The sequence below is a fragment of the Condylura cristata genome, unplaced genomic scaffold (genome assembly GCF_000260355.1).
Source record: "Condylura cristata isolate star-nosed mole 26May11 unplaced genomic scaffold, ConCri1.0 scaffold00017, whole genome shotgun sequence".
NCBI lineage: Eukaryota > Metazoa > Chordata > Mammalia > Eulipotyphla > Talpidae > Condylura > Condylura cristata.
Window position 1 is genome coordinate 13,906,995 of NW_004567118.1, and position 18,187 is coordinate 13,925,181.

At 37.3% G+C, this 18,187-nt stretch overlaps 3 protein-coding genes across 5 annotated transcripts in view; 2 read left to right on the forward strand and 1 right to left on the reverse strand.

The window, feature by feature from the left end:
- CLTC (clathrin, heavy chain (Hc)) overlaps nucleotides 1-3,604 on the forward strand; it is a 62,416-nt gene extending 58,812 nt beyond the window's left edge. The window contains exon 32 of one of the 2 annotated variants that reach the window (XM_004684433.2): nucleotides 9-1,093. In XM_004684433.2, coding sequence (XP_004684490.1) covers nucleotides 9-133 — 125 coding nt within the window. In that variant the 3' untranslated portion in view covers nucleotides 134-1,093. Of the gene's footprint in view, nucleotides 1-8 lie in introns of both variants that reach the window. The other variant, XM_012726271.1, reaches the window with a different exon arrangement.
- A 706-nt stretch (nucleotides 3,605-4,310) lies between these two features.
- Nucleotides 4,311-9,331, reverse strand: PTRH2 (peptidyl-tRNA hydrolase 2). The gene is made up of 2 exons (XM_004684434.2): nucleotides 9,211-9,331; nucleotides 4,311-5,051 (listed from the first exon to the last, which is right to left on the reverse strand). The coding sequence occupies exon 2, from the start codon at nucleotides 5,049-5,051 to the stop codon at nucleotides 4,512-4,514; it is 540 nt and encodes a 179-aa protein (XP_004684491.1). The 5' UTR covers nucleotides 9,211-9,331; the 3' UTR covers nucleotides 4,311-4,511.
- A 156-nt stretch (nucleotides 9,332-9,487) lies between these two features.
- The window catches only part of VMP1 (vacuole membrane protein 1), a 101,228-nt gene continuing 92,528 nt past the window's right edge, over nucleotides 9,488-18,187 (forward strand). The window contains exon 1 of one of the 2 annotated variants that reach the window (XM_004684435.2): nucleotides 9,488-9,591. The gene's annotated coding sequence lies outside the window, so the exon portion shown is untranslated. Of the gene's footprint in view, nucleotides 9,596-18,187 lie in introns of both variants that reach the window. The other variant, XM_012726654.1, reaches the window with a different exon arrangement.

The following is an 18,187-nucleotide window of genomic DNA, read 5'->3' on the forward strand; positions in this document are numbered from 1 at the left end:
TCCTTTAGGTCAGCCTCAGTTAATGCTGACAGCAGGACCCAGTGTTGCAGTCCCTCCCCAGGCACCTTTTGGCTATGGTTACACTGCACCACCCTATGGGCAGCCACAGCCTGGCTTTGGATACAGCATGTGAGATGGAAAGCTGATCCTCCCAAGTTACCTATTTTCGTACAGAAACATCGTCTCTACCTGCTTCTCAATTTATAATGGGGGAAAACAGGCACATGTTCTTGTAACCTTTATTTCATGAAGGACTATTTTTTGTTTCTAACTATAAACTTGGATCACTTGTGTTAAAAGCTTATTTCACATTCCGCATCTTTTTAGAATTTATTTTCAAAGGGGAATAGTTTCAAATGTTTTACTCACTTGGGCTTTTCTTTCTTCTCCCCCTCCATTCTTTGACGAACTGCTTAATATTCAATCTGTTGTGAAGAACCTGATTTGCACTCTGTAGTGTTTAAAGAAAAAAAAACTCTAATATTGAATCTCTTAAATTTAGTGTATGTAAACAGCTTACAGTATGTATTGTCTAAATGCATTTACATCTTTTATTCAAAGAAAAGCTATGGCAAAAATATTGGTATATGACCTTGTATGACTCAATGCCAACAAAGACAACACTAATTAGCATATCCTAACCAGGATTGCAGTGCTCTCCAAATTTGAAAAATGCATTACAGACAACTTGCCTGATTTTTAAATGAGCATAATAAATGGCCCTCTAACGTATGCAGGTTTCCTCATTATGCATATAGAAGAAAATGCTAGTGTGTTTTTGCTCACTTCATATGTAACAGGTGCCCTTATGTTGTGCTGTATCCTGTGCTTTTTCTGTGGGACCATTCCGTTCAGGAACTAAGAGCACCATAATTCCAATCTGTGTGTATTTACTAACCCTTCCCTGAGGTTTGTGTATGTTGGATATTGTGGTGTTTTAGATCACTGAGTGTACAGAAGAGAAAATTCAAACAAAATATGGTTGTTCTTCAGTTTTGTTTGTGGAATTTGAAATTACTCAAATTTAAAATAAATTACTGGACTGTGGAAATAACATGTAGAATGGCAGTTTTAATGAGATACCTCACAAACGCAAAGCAATAGCATACGGTTTTAGTTTCATACCACTACTGAGCCAGAGTAGAAAGCGGATTGGGACATGTGGAAACAATGTGTTATATTATGTGCATTCTCATAGTTTAATTGGGTACAAGCAGTAGTTTAGAGAACTCAGTACTATAGAGGATCACAAAGGAGTTGTACCCATTATTATAATCAAGTGGCACTTCAGGTTTATGTAAATGAATAGATTGTGTTTTTGTCAACTTAAAAGTGTATTAAGCATGTAGTTAGCGTGCTGTGTATTATTCCTCACTATGAATTGTGTAAAGGTTCCCAAATTACGGGTAGTTGTGATTTTTTTTTAGGCCTCTTTGAATCCAATTTTCTGGTCAAGAATGTTACTTTCAGTTCAGTGTACACTTCTCTTTTAATCCTCAGAAAAGTTTGTGACCTCTCCCCTCCCCTTAGATTGCTCTACATCTTTCTGAATCAGGAAAATGACCATAAATTTTATAAAATTTTGAACCCGTTACTTTACCTACCCAGTTTTTGTCACCCTTATTTTCCTATAGGAATGTATAGTACTAGCTGGAAAAATCTTTTACTTCTCATAGAAGCATCTTGCTGTTTAGTTACTTGTGTTTCTGCTAGATGTCTACCCCATCTCCTCTTCATTGAAAACCAAGAGGTGAGAATAATAGTGATCCCTTGGAGCTCATTCAGTCAAGGTTTTTTCTCTTGGACTTTTCCCATAGTTTGAAACTGTTTTCTTTTTATCAGTGGAAATTATTGCCATAGTAGACACATGTCATAATGTTTTAGTAAAGGTATTTTTATGGTAAACATTTATTAAATGACAACAAGCATTTTCCAAATGGATGCTATGTAATGTCCTATGATACTGTGTTGACATTTAAAATATCCATAATGGGCTACAATAGAAACTGCTACAGTGTAACTTAGCATAGTTTTACTGCTATAGTGTAACTCGGGTTCTGATTGAGCCTGTTTCCTTGTGTATGTGTATTAACACTGTCAGTACTTTTCAGAATTATTCGCAGGAGTATTTAAATCATAAAATGGCCTAATTCAAGACTGGGCAATATTAATAAGTATTGTATAATAATGAACTATTTTGGGGGATCTTTCCTAACATTCCTAACGTAGGAGGGAGGTATAAGAAGGACTTAAAATAGAAAATGATACTAAGAATTCTTAATTGCATCTAAATATAACTAAAATGGGCATAAGGAGAGATTGATTAATGGGAAATGTCTTAGGGACTATTTTTTTTTAATTGAAGTGTATGAAGAAGACCTGACTCCATAAGGACAGGTAGCTGGAAAAGGGAGTATAAAATACTTTTAGATATTTGCACTTAGTTGAAATGTGGAATCTGACACCATAAAAGTGAGCTTTTTGTAACTGTTACAGTAAAATCCACTGGTATGTCCTTTACTTTCAATGGATCTTTCATCCATGTGTGATTTATATACCCTCATGCACTGGTTATGTGGAAAACACTGATTTTGTTACACATATCTTCTAAAATGTCAACACATCTTTTCTATATTTCTAAAAATATATTTGTGAGGCACACCGATCAAACCATACATCTTAAATTTTGGGGAGCTTGGTGGAGAGGCAGATAAAAGTTTTCTAAAATATTTCAGTAGTTTTTCTGGAAGTTCATTTAATTTGTGAGAAAGTAATCTGCTAACCACCCAGATCTAGATGACTTAAGTCGTCTAACATTCTTACAAGTAAAACTGTTCTGTGACAAAAACAATTCAGCTCAGGAGTCAGCTATGTAGTCTTTGTGCTCAAGACAACAATCATGTTTAAGTGTGCAGCCAAAGTGTTTAATATTACAGAGGACATTAAAACAAGTAAGTGAAGGTTAAATTTAATGATTTTTACTCTTTAAGCATTAAATTAAGACTTGGCTTTATCATGAGTGTAGGACCATGAAGATTATTGACTACTCATGTAGTTAGTTACCCCCCTGCCTTAATTTGTGAGAGGTATTTACTGAACAACGCTTTTCTATCATATCATGTCAACACAGTGAAAAATGACTTAGTATTTAAAGTAATTTTGACTCCTAGAAAGTGTCATAAGGGACCCCATAGGCTATGCAAAAAGGATACTTTTAGAGGTATATTATTATGAACTTTATAAAAAAATAAATACAGGTGCAAAACAATATAGTTTAAGAATTATCAGAATTTGTATACTAGTCATTCCAGTCAATTAGCCGTGACTGATTACATTTGCTTGAATCAGCCACAGCAGGCCAACCTGTTGGGAATGCAGGCTTTGAATTTGGAGCCTTCAGTCTCTGAGGCAAGCCTCACATTTTGGATTGAGTTGTCCTCAAAGCAGTTACATGTTGTTGCATCATTTTGAGTTTAGTATAAACATTCTACTTAATAGAAACAGTTGCTATTGTGTTGCAACTTTTCTTATGCTGTCAAATGCCAATGTAAATGTGCTATAAAATAAACACTGACTAAATATTAGAACCTGTAAGACTGGCTGCAGTACTCTGTAGTGTTTTACCCACAGACTTTACTTACCCTGAAGTTACTACTTCATGCTACTTGTGTTCAAGTTAACCACTAAGCATAAGCCTGTTAGTATTTTCCCTGACATCATTATCATTGTTCTTAGAGATATACTGGGTTTAGAAATATTCTTGGGATTCTCTAAAAGAACGCTTTCAGGAAAGTGGTTTCTGTAAGAGATTAGGAAGCAATTGGGCAGCTTCTTGTTTTGGGCAGCTCATGTAGCATACTAATTACTGGGATTATGTCATATTAAATGTACAGATCAAAAGGGAAAGACAGTGTCCTTAAATAATGGAATTGTGTAGTTCTTTAAGTTCTAGGTAAAGAAATAGTGGGATTTTGGGATGACATACCACATATAAGAAGTACATAGTCACTTCCTACTTTGGAAGTAGGAATGCCCCACTTTTGAGAAAAGGGAAGTAAATTTTTTTTTTGTAGGTGGTAATGTAGAACCACTGGCCCAATGTGAATTAGGAGAACTGAGTGAAAAGTTGTTCAGGTAATGCTAAAACCTCATCTTTGAAATATACATAAAAAGTTTGATTCCAAAGTAAGTGGCTATATCCCTGATGTCCTAAGAGAAGCACAGCAACGTGGTCTTGGAGAAGATAAAGTACTATTGCCATACAGAGGGATCTAATCTCAATAGGAAATGTCTGTTTCTCATCCTACCCGCACCCATTTAGTTTTGTCATGACCTGTCAAAACTGTCATGACCATTTCACCAACTTTTCAAAACCCCAAGGTAACTGCCAAGCACATGACTGGACAGGAATGAATTATCATCTCAAAAATACATACATTGGGAGAAATTCAGCATTTATTGTTTGACAACTTAAAACATGGTAATGGGACCATCATCGTACAAAATTCTTCCTAGTAAAGTTTTAGGTGACCAGTGACTTTGTCAACTAGTTCTGCTGGCCCTGGTCCAATTCCTAGGACAGTTCGAGAGCTTGGTGCAATCTGAGTACGTCCAGCATCTTGGATTAGACTTACAGTCAGTCCAAGCATTTTCGCATGTGTCAACAGTGCAACCAGAGTTTCTTCATCTGGGGCTTTGACCACCACTTTGGGCTGGCCACAGTACTCCCACTGTTTGAGCAATTCAGGGTTTCTCCTTTGAATCTGCTTGTAGGCAGAAACAGCAGCATGAGAGCACTGGGCAGCCACTTTTCCTTTTCCCATCTTTAAGTCGTTTCGAACCACAAGAATCATTTTATATTCCCCATTCTCTCCTAAGATGCTTGCTTCAGTTCCGGTCTCTGCATCTGTCTTGCTCACAGAACTTTTAGGGATCATCCCAAAGCGTACACGGAGGCCCCAGCCCAAAAACATGCCACAAGCAACTCCAGCAGCCAAGCTGAGTGTACCAGGGTAAGCCAAATATTCCATAACCAAGGATTTAGAGAGCATCTTTAAAGGAGAGAAAAAAATGTTATCACTACTTAGCAGCGAGAAATTACAGGCTTATATAAAGTACCTGGATAGTTTTAAAACAATGTCAAGACATCCAGAAAAAATGCAAAATACATTTTGGACTTTAGACGTGTTGTTTTTCACTCAGATGTACAAGAAGAGAGTACAAGTAAAACAACTTACTTCATTTTACATAAGAACAGTTTTTTTATAGTTTTAATATACACTATGTAATACCAGAATTATAACTATCATATAAAACAAAACACTATTTCAGAAAATCCTACTTTCCTAGCAAAAGTGTTCAATTTGAGTATCCATCTACATTCGAGTCTGCATTGGGTCGCAATGCTATATATAGGCATAACCATCACCAAAGTAGTAGTACCCAAACATGTATGTTGAAACACATGCAGCCACCATATTTAGAAATGCTTATAAATGGTGTTCTTGGAATTTTGCAGTGCATACTTAAGCACAATAACCATCTTGGAAGTACAGAATATATCAAATTTCCTTATTCTGTTAAAATTAGAACATTAGTGATTTTAATTATGGCTGACTACTATCAAATATGTTAATATGAACACTATAGGTGATGTTAAACTTTGATATATTTCAGCTTTTTAAAAAAAGAATATATTCATTCACAAGGTTGTATAACCATCACATCACTACTGTCAAACTCATTTGATATCAAACTCATCAAGCTCAGACATTTCACATTTTCCCCTCCCCCAACCCCCTGACAACCAGTATTAGTTAAAGGTTTGCCTACTCTGGACATTTAATACAAATCAAACCAATAGGTGGCATTTTATTTTAGGTCTCTATCACTTAGTATAATGTGGTCAAGGCTCATGTTATAGCATTAGTACTTCATTCTCCTTTGTTAATGAATAACATCCGAATGTATAGATAGATAAATTTTACTTATCCAACAGTTGGTGGTCACTTGGGGGCTTCCACCATTTGACTATTATGAATAATATTGTTATGAGTGCAAGTTTTTCATGAATGTGCTTTCATTTCTCTTGGAGTTGAATTGTTCAATCAAATGGCCCTCTGCAATTTTCTCAGGAATTGGCTATTTTCTAAAGTGGATATCATTTCACATTAGTTATAAGTGGCTTATTATAAAAAGTAATTAGGTATGATAGGGTAGATAACCACTGCTCTAGTGCCTTTTGACTCCAATGTGTTAATTTAGAAATTAAGCAAACAAAGCACTAGTTTTGCAAACATCTTCACAGAAATCATGTCTATCTCCAGGTGCCAAGGACTGGTAGGATTTTATCAACTAAATGGAATAAACTGAGTCAATATATCTTTAGTAATCATCAGAAGGCAATGGAGTACTTGATGTCCAAAGGGGGAAAAAAACAACTAAATTCATTTGTACCCAAATTGTACAAGTATAATTCAACATATTGGTATAACCTGATATGTTGCTTTTTAAAAAAAAGGCTGGACTCAAGTCTAAAGTGTAGTTAATAAAAAAGTTAACCAACCCAATATCCTCAAGCCATCTTATTTCAAATCCAAAAATTGTTCTCCCTGCAACAAAATTTCCCTAACATTGATTAATGTTATAAAATCTGTTGTCATCTTCACTTCCTTTAAGTCCATTAGGATCCTTTACTATTCAGATAGTTTCTGAAACACTACCAACACCCCCTACCCCAGGATGTATAGTTCATGCAGCCTGTTTTCAGTGGCAGTATTTTCTGGATCTACTTTCTTAAAGCTCCAACCTTAGCAATTACCTAGCAGGAAGACCAGAACAATATCTAACATGCTTTGCCCATTAGTTTTCACAAAGAAAAAAAAACCCCACTAATGTGTGGTAGTTGTGGAGGCAAGGGAAGGAGCTAGTTTGAGTTGGAGGTCAAGAAGTAGAAGCAAAGCAAAAGAGCACACAAAAAAGCAATGGTTATTAGGAGATATGGAAAAAGGAAAGTTACCTTTTTTCTGCTAGAATAAAAGATGAACATATTTAAACACTGACCTTTATTTCAACATCAATGGATAGAGCTAGAATTAATAGATGTCCAAGATAGGAGAAAAAATAATAGAAAGCAGCAGGAAGAAGGGAACCTGAAGTCCTAATGAAGGGGTCTGATCAAAGAATGAAGGGGTCATTTTCTCAATGTGACAATTTTAGCTGCAGATACCTCTGTAAACCTGAATGCAGGAAGTTGTTACAATAGTTTGTATAAGTCAACCTGGAGTTCAGAAGAGTAAGACTGAAATGAAAGTTGTGATAAAATATAGGAGGATTGCAGAGGACTGGAACACGTAGGTAAAGTTGATAATTGATGATTTTACAATGGCATCATACTGACCCGTTGTGATTTTCTCCTGCAGTACTTAGCCAAAGGTAGTTTGCTTTCTTTAGGCCTTATCCTGAGTTCACTGTACCGCTCATTGGTAACTTGTCTTTTAACTTTCCTCCCTGAACTCTCTTAATTTTTACCACATTATCATGTGGCGCTCTCTCCGGTGTTTTTTTCCCCAGTCTTCTTTCTCTTCTGTTTGCCCATGATCTTGTATTAACCAAGTTTACATACTTGGCCCTCTTTTCAGTGTATGTATGTATGTGTGTATATATATATATATATATATATATATATATATATATATATATATATGTATATATATACTGAAAAGCACTGTACAATGTAGCAGACATTACCCAGGACATTTAAATTTTTAATTAAAGTTTCATTCAGTTGCATTTAGCTACATTGCAAGTGCTCAATAGCTCATGATATGAAAAGTGGCTAGTGGCCACTCACTAGAAAATGAGAGAATATTTATTTCCATCGTTGCAGTAAATTCTATTGGACAGTGTTGGTCTATATACTCTTTCCAGTCATTCAGTCAATTTATATTTATTACTGGCCTATTATGCACCAGGTACTGTTCTGGACCCTGGATATAGAACACTGAACAAAACAGAGGAGATAAATAGTTTAAAAGATGAACAAACTCACTTATCACCAAATCTTAATATACTGAGAACTCCTCAGCTTATCCTGGGCTCCAAACTTCAATTTCCCATTTCTGCTAAATTTGACCATTTCAATGACTAGAACATAATCTTTACTCTCCCAAAGTGAACCAAGTATCTTGTCTTCCTTCTCAAACTGTCTCATTCTATATTTGTGGTTTCTGACCTTTTCCTCCTCTATCTTACCATAATCAGTTAACAAAACATGTTTTAAGTCTTAAAAAGTCTTAAAAGCCTCTAACTACCAACACCCTAATGATCTCTAGCCAAGTCTCCAAAATTACTTCTCTACCTCCAATCTTTAAACATTTGCTTCACTTGTGAAATAGCTCACCCCGATCCACCTGCCATTACAAATATTTCCAAAACACAAATCTGATCACATAATTTCCCTGCTCAACTATCTTAAGTTCCCTGGCTCGGATTCAAAGCAATACCCAGTCTACTTACAGCCTATTTTATCCTTTAAATTTACTCTCCTGCTTCATACTGTACTACTCAACCACACTAAATTACAAGGCCTTTTTTAACAGCAATCGCTCCCCAAAATTGTATTTTTCACCACTTAAACACACAAACAAAAACATCCTCAACACATAAAAGCTTAGTTCAAATGACAATTATCTCTTAAGCATTTACCATTCCCCAGTCTTAATTAGAGTGCTTCAGAGCAGCTGTAGCACTTAAACCTAACTACGTACATACATCACATTTTTAGCGTCTAATACAGAGCCTGGCGTATGTTAAAGGAGTACTACCTCCCTAGACGTTAGGTCTGTGAGACAAAGAACGACAGAATTCTAGAACTCAATTAACTTGATACGCTGCGGGTACTCAAAAATACACAGCAAAAAGAGAGTGAGCTCTGTTCAGTATTTTCTGAATTCTGAGCAACCGCATGTATACTGATTTGTGGCTTTGCCTAAGCATTAAAATTTTTAGATACTTCCTCTCCCCATCAGCTTGGTCCCCCTTCCAAGGGACAAGCAGAACAGGAAACACTGGCTCCAAAGGCCACTTGGCAGAAGACAGTTTACGAAGGAGATGAAAGGATGTGGGTTTTATGCAATGAGGTGGGAAGAAACACTCCAGCCGGAGAATGGAAAATACCCTTCTCCTTCGCCCTGTGAGGGGTAGACCTACCTAGAACACCTTTCTTCCGCCTTACTCACGCCTTTGTGTTCTCCACGACGGTGTACCGAACACACTTCTCGCGCGTGAGCTACCTCTTCCGGGATTCCTGGACGAGTTCCGGATCAAGAACTGCAGGGAGGACAGTCATTCCTTATTTCGCCCCGCCCACAGGGGGCGGAGCCGGCACGAACAAAAATGTCTCGACGTTAAAACCGAAGTTGCTGAAAGGCGGCGGAACGTTTCTCTTGAGGAGCCTGTCTCCCCGGGGGGATCGGACCGGAAGTGACGTATACACCAGTTCCGTTTGGCCGGAGCCCAGCGGCTGGTGGAAGAGTCGATTAGGAGCTACTTACACGGTCTTGAGAACCGGAGAAGCCGGCGTCGGATCCGGTAGGTAAGCGAGCGCTGGGATCTGGGGTTGGAAGTCTGCGGTTATCCTCAGAGCTTGAGTGCTTCCGCATCCCTCTCAGATCCACCGGACAAATCTGGGGCATCGTAATTTCTACTTAAAGCTGTGTTTTAGAGCTCTGCTGACTCTAGATGTCTCTCAATCTGGCGATAGCCAGGTTATTTGGGACGCCTCTCCACAGTTGGCCACCCGTCCATTGGACTCCCGACTAGTCGGTCTTTTCGCTTCGGACTTGGAAGCCGTTCTAGATTATTACACGGCACCCATTTCTTTCTCCTGTGATGAGTAGGAGTTTGTGGAGTAAACAGAGAAGGTCTTTCTTGCTGATGACCTGTTTCTCAGTACCTGTCAGTTTGGATTCTTGCCTCCCCCAACCACTAGCGCATTTTGTTAAATGCACCAGCTTATAAACAAAATTCAGGCGTGCTAATGCCATTTAAAAGCGTTGATGGCTATTGGAATGAGGCCTTTACCCCACTGAGCCCCTGCAGAGGACCTACATTTATTTCCCACTACTTTGATGAAGAACAGAGTTCTCTGTCTTTTCCAGGCCCCTGACCCCTCCAACCTCCGTATTTCATTTTAATGGAGGTACTTGCAATAAAACTAAGTGGTTGTCTTAATCTCCGAAATCCATGAAACCATGTGTCCCACTGCTAACTAAGATTAGTTATGAATCCTTTAATAGATTTTACACTATTAACTTTTGTTTCTTGAAACACCTTGCAAAAATCTCACAAATACCTTGGCACTGTTTACCTCTTTTTGGCCACATAGTTCCTTTTCCTAACTTCAGCGTCTTTCAGTTCTCCTTTGGGGCTTGTCGGAAGTTTCTTAGTTTGCATTGATCTTTTGGAGAAATTAATGCAAGTATTTCTATTTTATAAGGGTAGAGAATTTAGTGTTCTGACTGCTACCTATTATTGTATTTTCATTAACTGATTTCAGTTGATTATTCTTAGTGTAGCCGATGATAGTGAGAAACTATTACTTTCTAGGCAACATTTTATGATTATAAGTATTTTTTATTGATCTTCAGAAGAGGATGATGATACCTGGCCAAATGTGACCAATTTATGTAGGTGTGATGTAGAGTTGAAAGCTTTGCTTAAATTATTTTAAAATACGAAAACAAGTTTTTTTCTTTCACAAACATGTTCTACTTATATACAATTAAATAATTTACTTCCTGTTTTTTGCATTCCAGATTAAAACAAAATAGCCAAGTTTCTGATATATTTCAGTAAGTGGTTTGATGTTTTTTAGCAGTTTACCTAAAGCTAGTTTAATCAGTTTGTTGTTTAGCTTACATATTCTATTTCAGTTTCACACATATCTTTGAAACAGTGATAGGCAATTTCATATGTGAAAATAGATGTTTTGGATGTTCTCATTAGTGTGGCACTGGTAAATTTGTTTATTGACTTTGTGATAACCAAACCTGATCTCACCTATATTACATATCTATAATAATGTGTATAATACATGGGTTTGTTGTTGATGATGTTATTCAGGGACCAGTTGCCCAGTTTATACCTTTTTCAATTTTTTCCTGCCTTTTAGTTGAATTTCCATTTTTTAGAACTGTAGTCAGTTTCACTTCTTAAGTCAGTGAAGCTGACTACAGTCAGCTACCTAACTCTGTGCTGGACTAAACTGTGTTGATAAAAGTATACTCACTTTGGGCCCTCCCTGGTGGCACAGCGGGTTAAAGCACAGCACTAAGAAGCTAAAGCCACTTCCTCATGAGTTCGATTCCCCCCTGCCCTAGAAGAGATCCACATGGCTGGCAGACCTCTCCTGACCCGCCTGTTGCTCCCCTCAGCAGTGTACTTCCTCGATCTGCCTGTTCTGCTCCCCACTCTGTCTCTGGTGAATCCTCTCACCCTCCACATCTCTGGTCTGTACCCCAGTTCTGTATGAAAAAATAAATAAATCTTTAAAAAAAAATACACTCACTTTATAGGTCATCACAATGATTGAAATAGAAAATGTAAAATTAACATAAATAAAATGTTGTGATATTGTCATTTTATTCTGAGGGCTGTTTTCATTATTCCAAAATTTGATATTTAAGTGTGTTATTTATCTGAAAATGTTATCAATTTTCTGAGATGAGCTTTGTCCTACTTTTACACATAATAAAAGTTTGGTACTGTGATCTGTTGAATTAGTCACCTTGGTTAATAAGTAGATGGCTGTAAAATGAGTATAGTTTTTCATTTGGAAGTTTAATCTTTCTTGGTCACTGAAGAATTTCCAAGCACAGAAGAATCTACAGTGTTTGGTGCTTAAAATCATTAACTGAAAGTTAAAAGTAGCCTTACTAAAGGAACTTTGGCATTTTACTGAAAGCAATATTTTGAATTATAGCAACCTCTGTGAACATATAGTTAAACCTTTGCATTTAACAGAAAATTGGGATCTAGAAACAGTGTTTGCTTGCTGGAGTTCAAGAGGTTTAAACAGTAGTGTGTCAGAACTGGAACTGAGATCGCAAGTTTTCTTTCTTTTTGCTGAGTTTTAACCTCTTTATATATGATTTGATATTTCTTAGTTTACATGAAAATATTTTATATTTCAAAGGTGTGTGTGTGTGTTCTATATTTTTGCCTTGTTAGCATATTTAACCTTGTAAATTCTAAGAAAACAAAAATAGTATGCTTGGCAAGATTTGCTGTATGACGGAATGAGGAAAGAAAAAAATTCAGTTTTATTCTTCAGAACAATTACTTTGAGTTCAGGTACCAAGGTGTCTTCTTTCTGGCAAGTGGAAAAGACAGATCTTTGTACAGGTCTGCTGAGTGAATGTAGTTGGTAACGATAGGAGAAAGCTATGTTAATTTCTTTGCCCCTCTTGAAAAAGTTTCCCAAACTATTATTTTAATATTCTATTTTTTAACCATCTGTTAATATATGGAGTAAGTTCTGTGGTTATTTACTCTAGGTAAATAACCGCCATGGAAGAGTTCTTTGTCTTTGGGGACCATTTTTGTTTCCATTGATTTCTAAAAACCTGTTAGCTCTCTGTCCTTTCTTGGCGATGATAGTGCCAGGTACTGTTGACACTGCTGTTTATGCCCACTGCTTTTTGTTTCTGTCTCCTTTTGGTATGGAAATAAACTCCAGATTAGACTATCCTGACTGACTACAGAAACAAACTGTATGGATTAAAGTGATAACTTTGTTGTTGTGTTAGTTAATAATGTGCTTTCACAGAGGCTTGCAAATATTTTGGGGGATAAATTTTTTTTGTTTTTAAAGATTTATTTATTTATGCTTACAGAACTGGGGAACAGGCCAGTGGTGCAGGGGCAATGAGAGGATTTACCAGAGACAGAGTGGGGAGCAGAACAGCAGATCTATGAAGTATACTTCTCAAGGGAGCAGCGGGCAGATCAGGCTAGAGGTCTGTCACGCCATGTGGGTCACCTCCGGGGCAGGCGGGGATCAAAGTCATGCGGAAGTGGCTTTAGCTTCTTAATGCTGTGCTTTAACCAGCTGCACCACCAGGGAGGGCCCAGGATAAATTTTTTAAAAGCTATTTCAAGAAAATCCTTTCTTTTTTCTGAGAGTGTAAGCTTATTTAGTTTACAGAACTGATTGTATTATGTAGACCCTATGTAAAACATTTAAAAATATTTCTGAAGGAAATTTAAACGGGATAATTTTCTATGTCAGATAGTTTAAGGCATTTTTCAATTAAGCAATGTCAGTCCATTGTGTAATTTTATCCCAGCTGATCTAACTGCTAACAAGTTTGTCTGTGTTTCAGAAAGACATAATCTTTTCAGTTGTTCACTGTGATGTTTTCTCTTGTTCCTGAGGTTCTTTAGTATACAATAACAACAGTCTTTTAGACTTTTCTGGAAGGACTAGGTAAGATATTGTTTAGAGCCTGAGCTATGAAGTTAGATTACATCGGTTCAAATTCCAAACCTACTACTGTCTAACCCTTGGAGTAGTTGCTAAACTTCTTGCTATCTCAGTTTCCCCTAAGCAATGAAGTAACTACCTTTATATGGTTTAAATTTGTAGATTTAACTAAAACACTGAGAATAGTACCTGGCATTTTCCTAATCATGATTTTCTTTGTCATCATGTGGCCTGCTAAGAACTCCTTCCCAACCTTCTTTTGAAAATATTTATGTTGCTGCTTACGTAATTATTGTCAATCACTAGTCAACATTCTATAAATAAATATTTTGTGATTTTTTTTTTACAACCTATGTAGGAGTTTTAGCCAAATAAGGAATTCTCATAGATCATTCTCTCAAACTTTTTTGAATGACTGTTAATAGTTTACATTTCCTGTGTAAACCATTAACACAGAATTTCACTCTGGGGTTTGGTATTCAGTGATGTCTTCTTTCTTTGATGGGAAGGTCACATTGCAGTTCAGTCTTTTGCCATATCTATTTATTCATCTAATCAGTGAACAGATATCTTGTATCCCTTTCTGGTTCTGGAGAAAACCATGGGAAACAGAGATAAACACTCTAGTGGGGGTCTGATAGAGAAAAAGTAAATATAAAATAAAAGAATAAACAGTGTAATGCATGTTATGAAAGAAACAACAAGGGTCTGAGAACGAGAATTAATATTGGATATGTACATGTTTGAGACTTCAGTAGAGTATACCCGGAATACAGTGACCTGAGGTGAGATAGGATTCATACTATGCTCTGGGTTATATAGAACTTTTCAGGCCATGGAAATGAGCTTGAATATGATTTTGAGTACAGCAGGGAATTCGTTATACCGTTTCAAATAGAGGGTCAATATGATTTATAAGTTCGCTCATGCTCTTATGTAAAGGATGAGGTAAAGGGACAAAAATAGAAGTGGGAAGAAGTTAGGATTCTATTGCTCTAGCCAAGTAAGAATCTCTTTGGACTAGGGTGGTGGCAAAGAAAAAAAAAAAGTGGAGAGCAGTTGGTGGATCTAAATATATTTGGAATAGGAGTGAGTCCTGGATTAGAAGTGAGGAATAAGGAAACAAGAAGACTCTAGGTTTCTGGATTTAGTAACTGGGTGTATGTATGGTGGTGCCAGGTACTGGGAGAGGGAATGTTGGGGGAAGACCAAATTTGTTTGTTTCTAGAAGGGCAATGAGGAAGAAAGGACTGTTAAATTTGAGATGCTTAGGAATCATGCAAGTGGTGTTCTTAAATATACAAATCTAGAGGTCAAGAGTAGGAATAAAAATTCAGGTTAGTATTTTAAACTGTAAATCAGGTTAAATCTTTAGGGAGACTGGAAAGAGGAACTAGCTCAAATCATGAAAAGAGAGATGGCAAAGGAAACTAAGGATAATTTGAGGGAAAACTGATCATATACATAGAAGGATATCTAGCTGGAAGATTACTAGCTAAATGAGGGACAGTGAAGAAAGGTTTTTCACTTATTTTCTCAAGTATAGTTAAGTTTTTACTTACCCAGATTTCTTTTTTTTTATTATTTATTTATTTATGCATACAAGATATGAGGTGCAGGCCAGAGGTGTGGGGGCAGTCAGAGTCACAGTGGGGAGAACAGGCAGATACACTGAAATACACTGCTGAGGGCCGCAGTGGGCCAGAAAGGAGAGGTCTGCTGAGTCATGTGGGTCACCTGGCCAGATAATCAAACTCCAATAGCTTCATAGTGCCACCAGGGAGGCCCTATTCAGAATTATTTTAAGAAACGATCATCTCTAATAAAACTGAAAGCAGAAAAAAGTCCAGTAAAGTTGAATTGGCTGAGCTAATTCTTCCCTCATCGTTGAGTCTGATTACCTTTCAGAAATTTTCAAACCTCTGGAGAATATACAAGGTTCTCATTATAAAGTTTTCAAGATTCTAGAGAGATTTTGTTTTGTACTGCTTCTATACAGCAGAGAAATTGCCTTTAATCTTTATTAAATAATCAGAGTTAGCACTAGGATCTTTGTCTACAAAACCCCAATTTAAAAATTTTTGAGTATTTGAATTTACCAGTATCCTTAATAACTGTTAATTTGTGAAACATGCTAGATAAAGCTCTACTGAGTCTGCACTGCTTTTTCTCTTTCCCTTCAGTGTTTTTCCCATATTTTTCTTTATCTACTCTGTTAAAATTAATGTCTTAACAGCCTTCCCTGGTGGCGCAGGGGTTAAAGTCTCAGCACTACAAAGCTATCAGCAACCCCTGTGGCTTGGGTTTTACCCCAGCCAAGGAGCTAACCCTCATGGCATGGCAGACCTCTCCTTTCTGACCCACTGCTCCCTCAGTAGTGTATTTTAGATTTGCCTGTTCTGCTCCCCAGTGTGTCTCTGGGGAATCCTTTTACCCCCCCCCCCGCACCTCTAGCCTGCACCCCAGTTTTTATATGCATAAATAAATAAGTCTTTTTAAAAATTATTGTATAAGCATGTATATTTATATATATTATTTCTTACTGTAGCACTTAACACTGTTTGACATGATTGAATTTTGTCCCTTCCCTGCTGTTCTCTAGAATCTCAAGCTGTGCTTGGTATTCAGTAAATACTTGTTAAATGAATAAATGAAAATTTCATTTTTACTAATCCATATTATTTTCTTAAATTGGGGTCATGATGCCCCAATTTACTTACCTGATTTCCTAGCAAAGGGATTTGATTTGCTTATAGTACATGTGTGAGAGGTTTTTTAAACCTATAAAGTGAAGCATAGACTTGCTTATATAGGGTATGCCAGTTTACAGCTTGCAAATTGTTTCCCAGATGTTTCTGTTGTCAACCTTCCTATATTTTCTAAAAGAGTGTATGTAAAGAATGGAGTCACAGATTGTGAAATCAATCATTGGTTTACAACATGGTTATGAATTCTCCTCTTCATTGTATGCGTATCTCTGCAATATGAAGAGTTTACTTTTAGAGTTTGTTTCTCAACCCCTTGACTCGGTACTTGACTTATGTGACTTACTTTTAGCAAGTGTGACACACTCAAAGATTTGAAAAGCATTTGTACTTCGGACCTGTGGACTGCTCTTTGGAACCTTGTGCCCTCCATGTGGAACTTAGGGGACCTTGCAGAGCATCGATAAGCTATCCTAACTAAAAGCTGCTTAACTCAATTGCCAAAGTATCCCAGACTAGTATATTCAACTTAAACCACAGAATCATAAGGACTATTAAATTATTTTTTAAGTCACTAAGTTGTTAAAGAACAAAAGATAATGGATACATATGGTATCACATTGTCATCGAGGTCAAGTAGAGATCTTCATTGTTATCTATACATACTTTTTCAGCTGTAAGCTTCTGACAACATGAGTTAGCCTTTAGGGAACTGACACTGCCCAGTGCCTTCACTCCTTGGGAGCCAGCAGTTATGGGTAAGGCTTATATTACCAGATACCAGTTCAGCCTGTCCAGCTTTTGAGAACCCCAGTCAGTAATGAAATGAGGACTTCAGGCATGGGGTGGGAGAGTTGAGGTTTGTTTGAAGGTGAAAGAGCAAGAAACAGATCTCCAAGGAAACTGCTGTGAGCATGAGCGATTCCTAGTTTGTCTCCAGAGGAAATGGTTATGTTGAGTTGTGCTCAGGGTGGAGGGGCGTGGTCTTGGTTGTGACAGCATGGTTCCTCCCTCTGGTATGTTCTGGGCACTCCATTCTTGGCATTTTGGTGATCAGGCATTGATATATATCACTAGAGGAAATGGCTACTAACTGCCACGAAGAGGTGGGGATTTTCACGTTATAATGAACTGTTTGGTACTTCTGGTCACTTTTCCTTCCCTGGACAAACCCTGTAATCTGATCTTAATTGACTTGATTTTGGGGTCTGCTAGTTCCTCCTTTGGTGACCACAGGTGATGTTCTGTGAACATAGCTTGAAAAAACACAGTGCTGCAGGAATTATATAGCGTTTAAGCACTCAGCTTTAACAACTTAGAGGGGCTCCTAAAGCTGCCTTGTCAGTGACTGCAGAATTTGTTGAAACCCTAGACTGACAATATGGATCTGCTGTGGATTTCATAACCAAAATGTCTGGGTTCCAACCTTTCCAGCTCTCAAAAGCAACAAATGATACTTTATGTGCTGGATGTTCCAGAGGAAAAAACCTTCAGCTCAACCAATGAAAGTATCAAAAGGGAGTCCCTAAAATGTCTTTCATGGTAATGTTGGTTTTCTTGTGGGGAGGGGTTGCTGAGGATTTTCTTTGATTAAATCTGAAGCAGTAACTTTTTTTTTATTGTTAACAGCAGAAGCCTTTTCAACAATCAGAAAACTGATGAATATATTTTACTCTGCTAAATTAAATTAGTCCAGAAAAATGTATACTTAATGCCAAATAATTTTTTGGTAAGATTTACTGAGATTTTTAAATTGTACACTACCTTAGGATTTTGTCTAATTCCCCCAAACCTTATACGGTTTAAAAAGATTCATGTAATTTGGGGCCTCCTTAGTGGTGCAGCTAGTTAAAGTGCTATGAAGCTAACCACAGCCACGGCAACACAAGTTTGATGCCCAGCCAGGGAAGTGACGCACATGGTGTGACAGACCTCTCCTGACCTGTCTGCTGCTCCCCTCAGCAGTATATTTCAGTCGATCTGCCTGTTCTGTTCC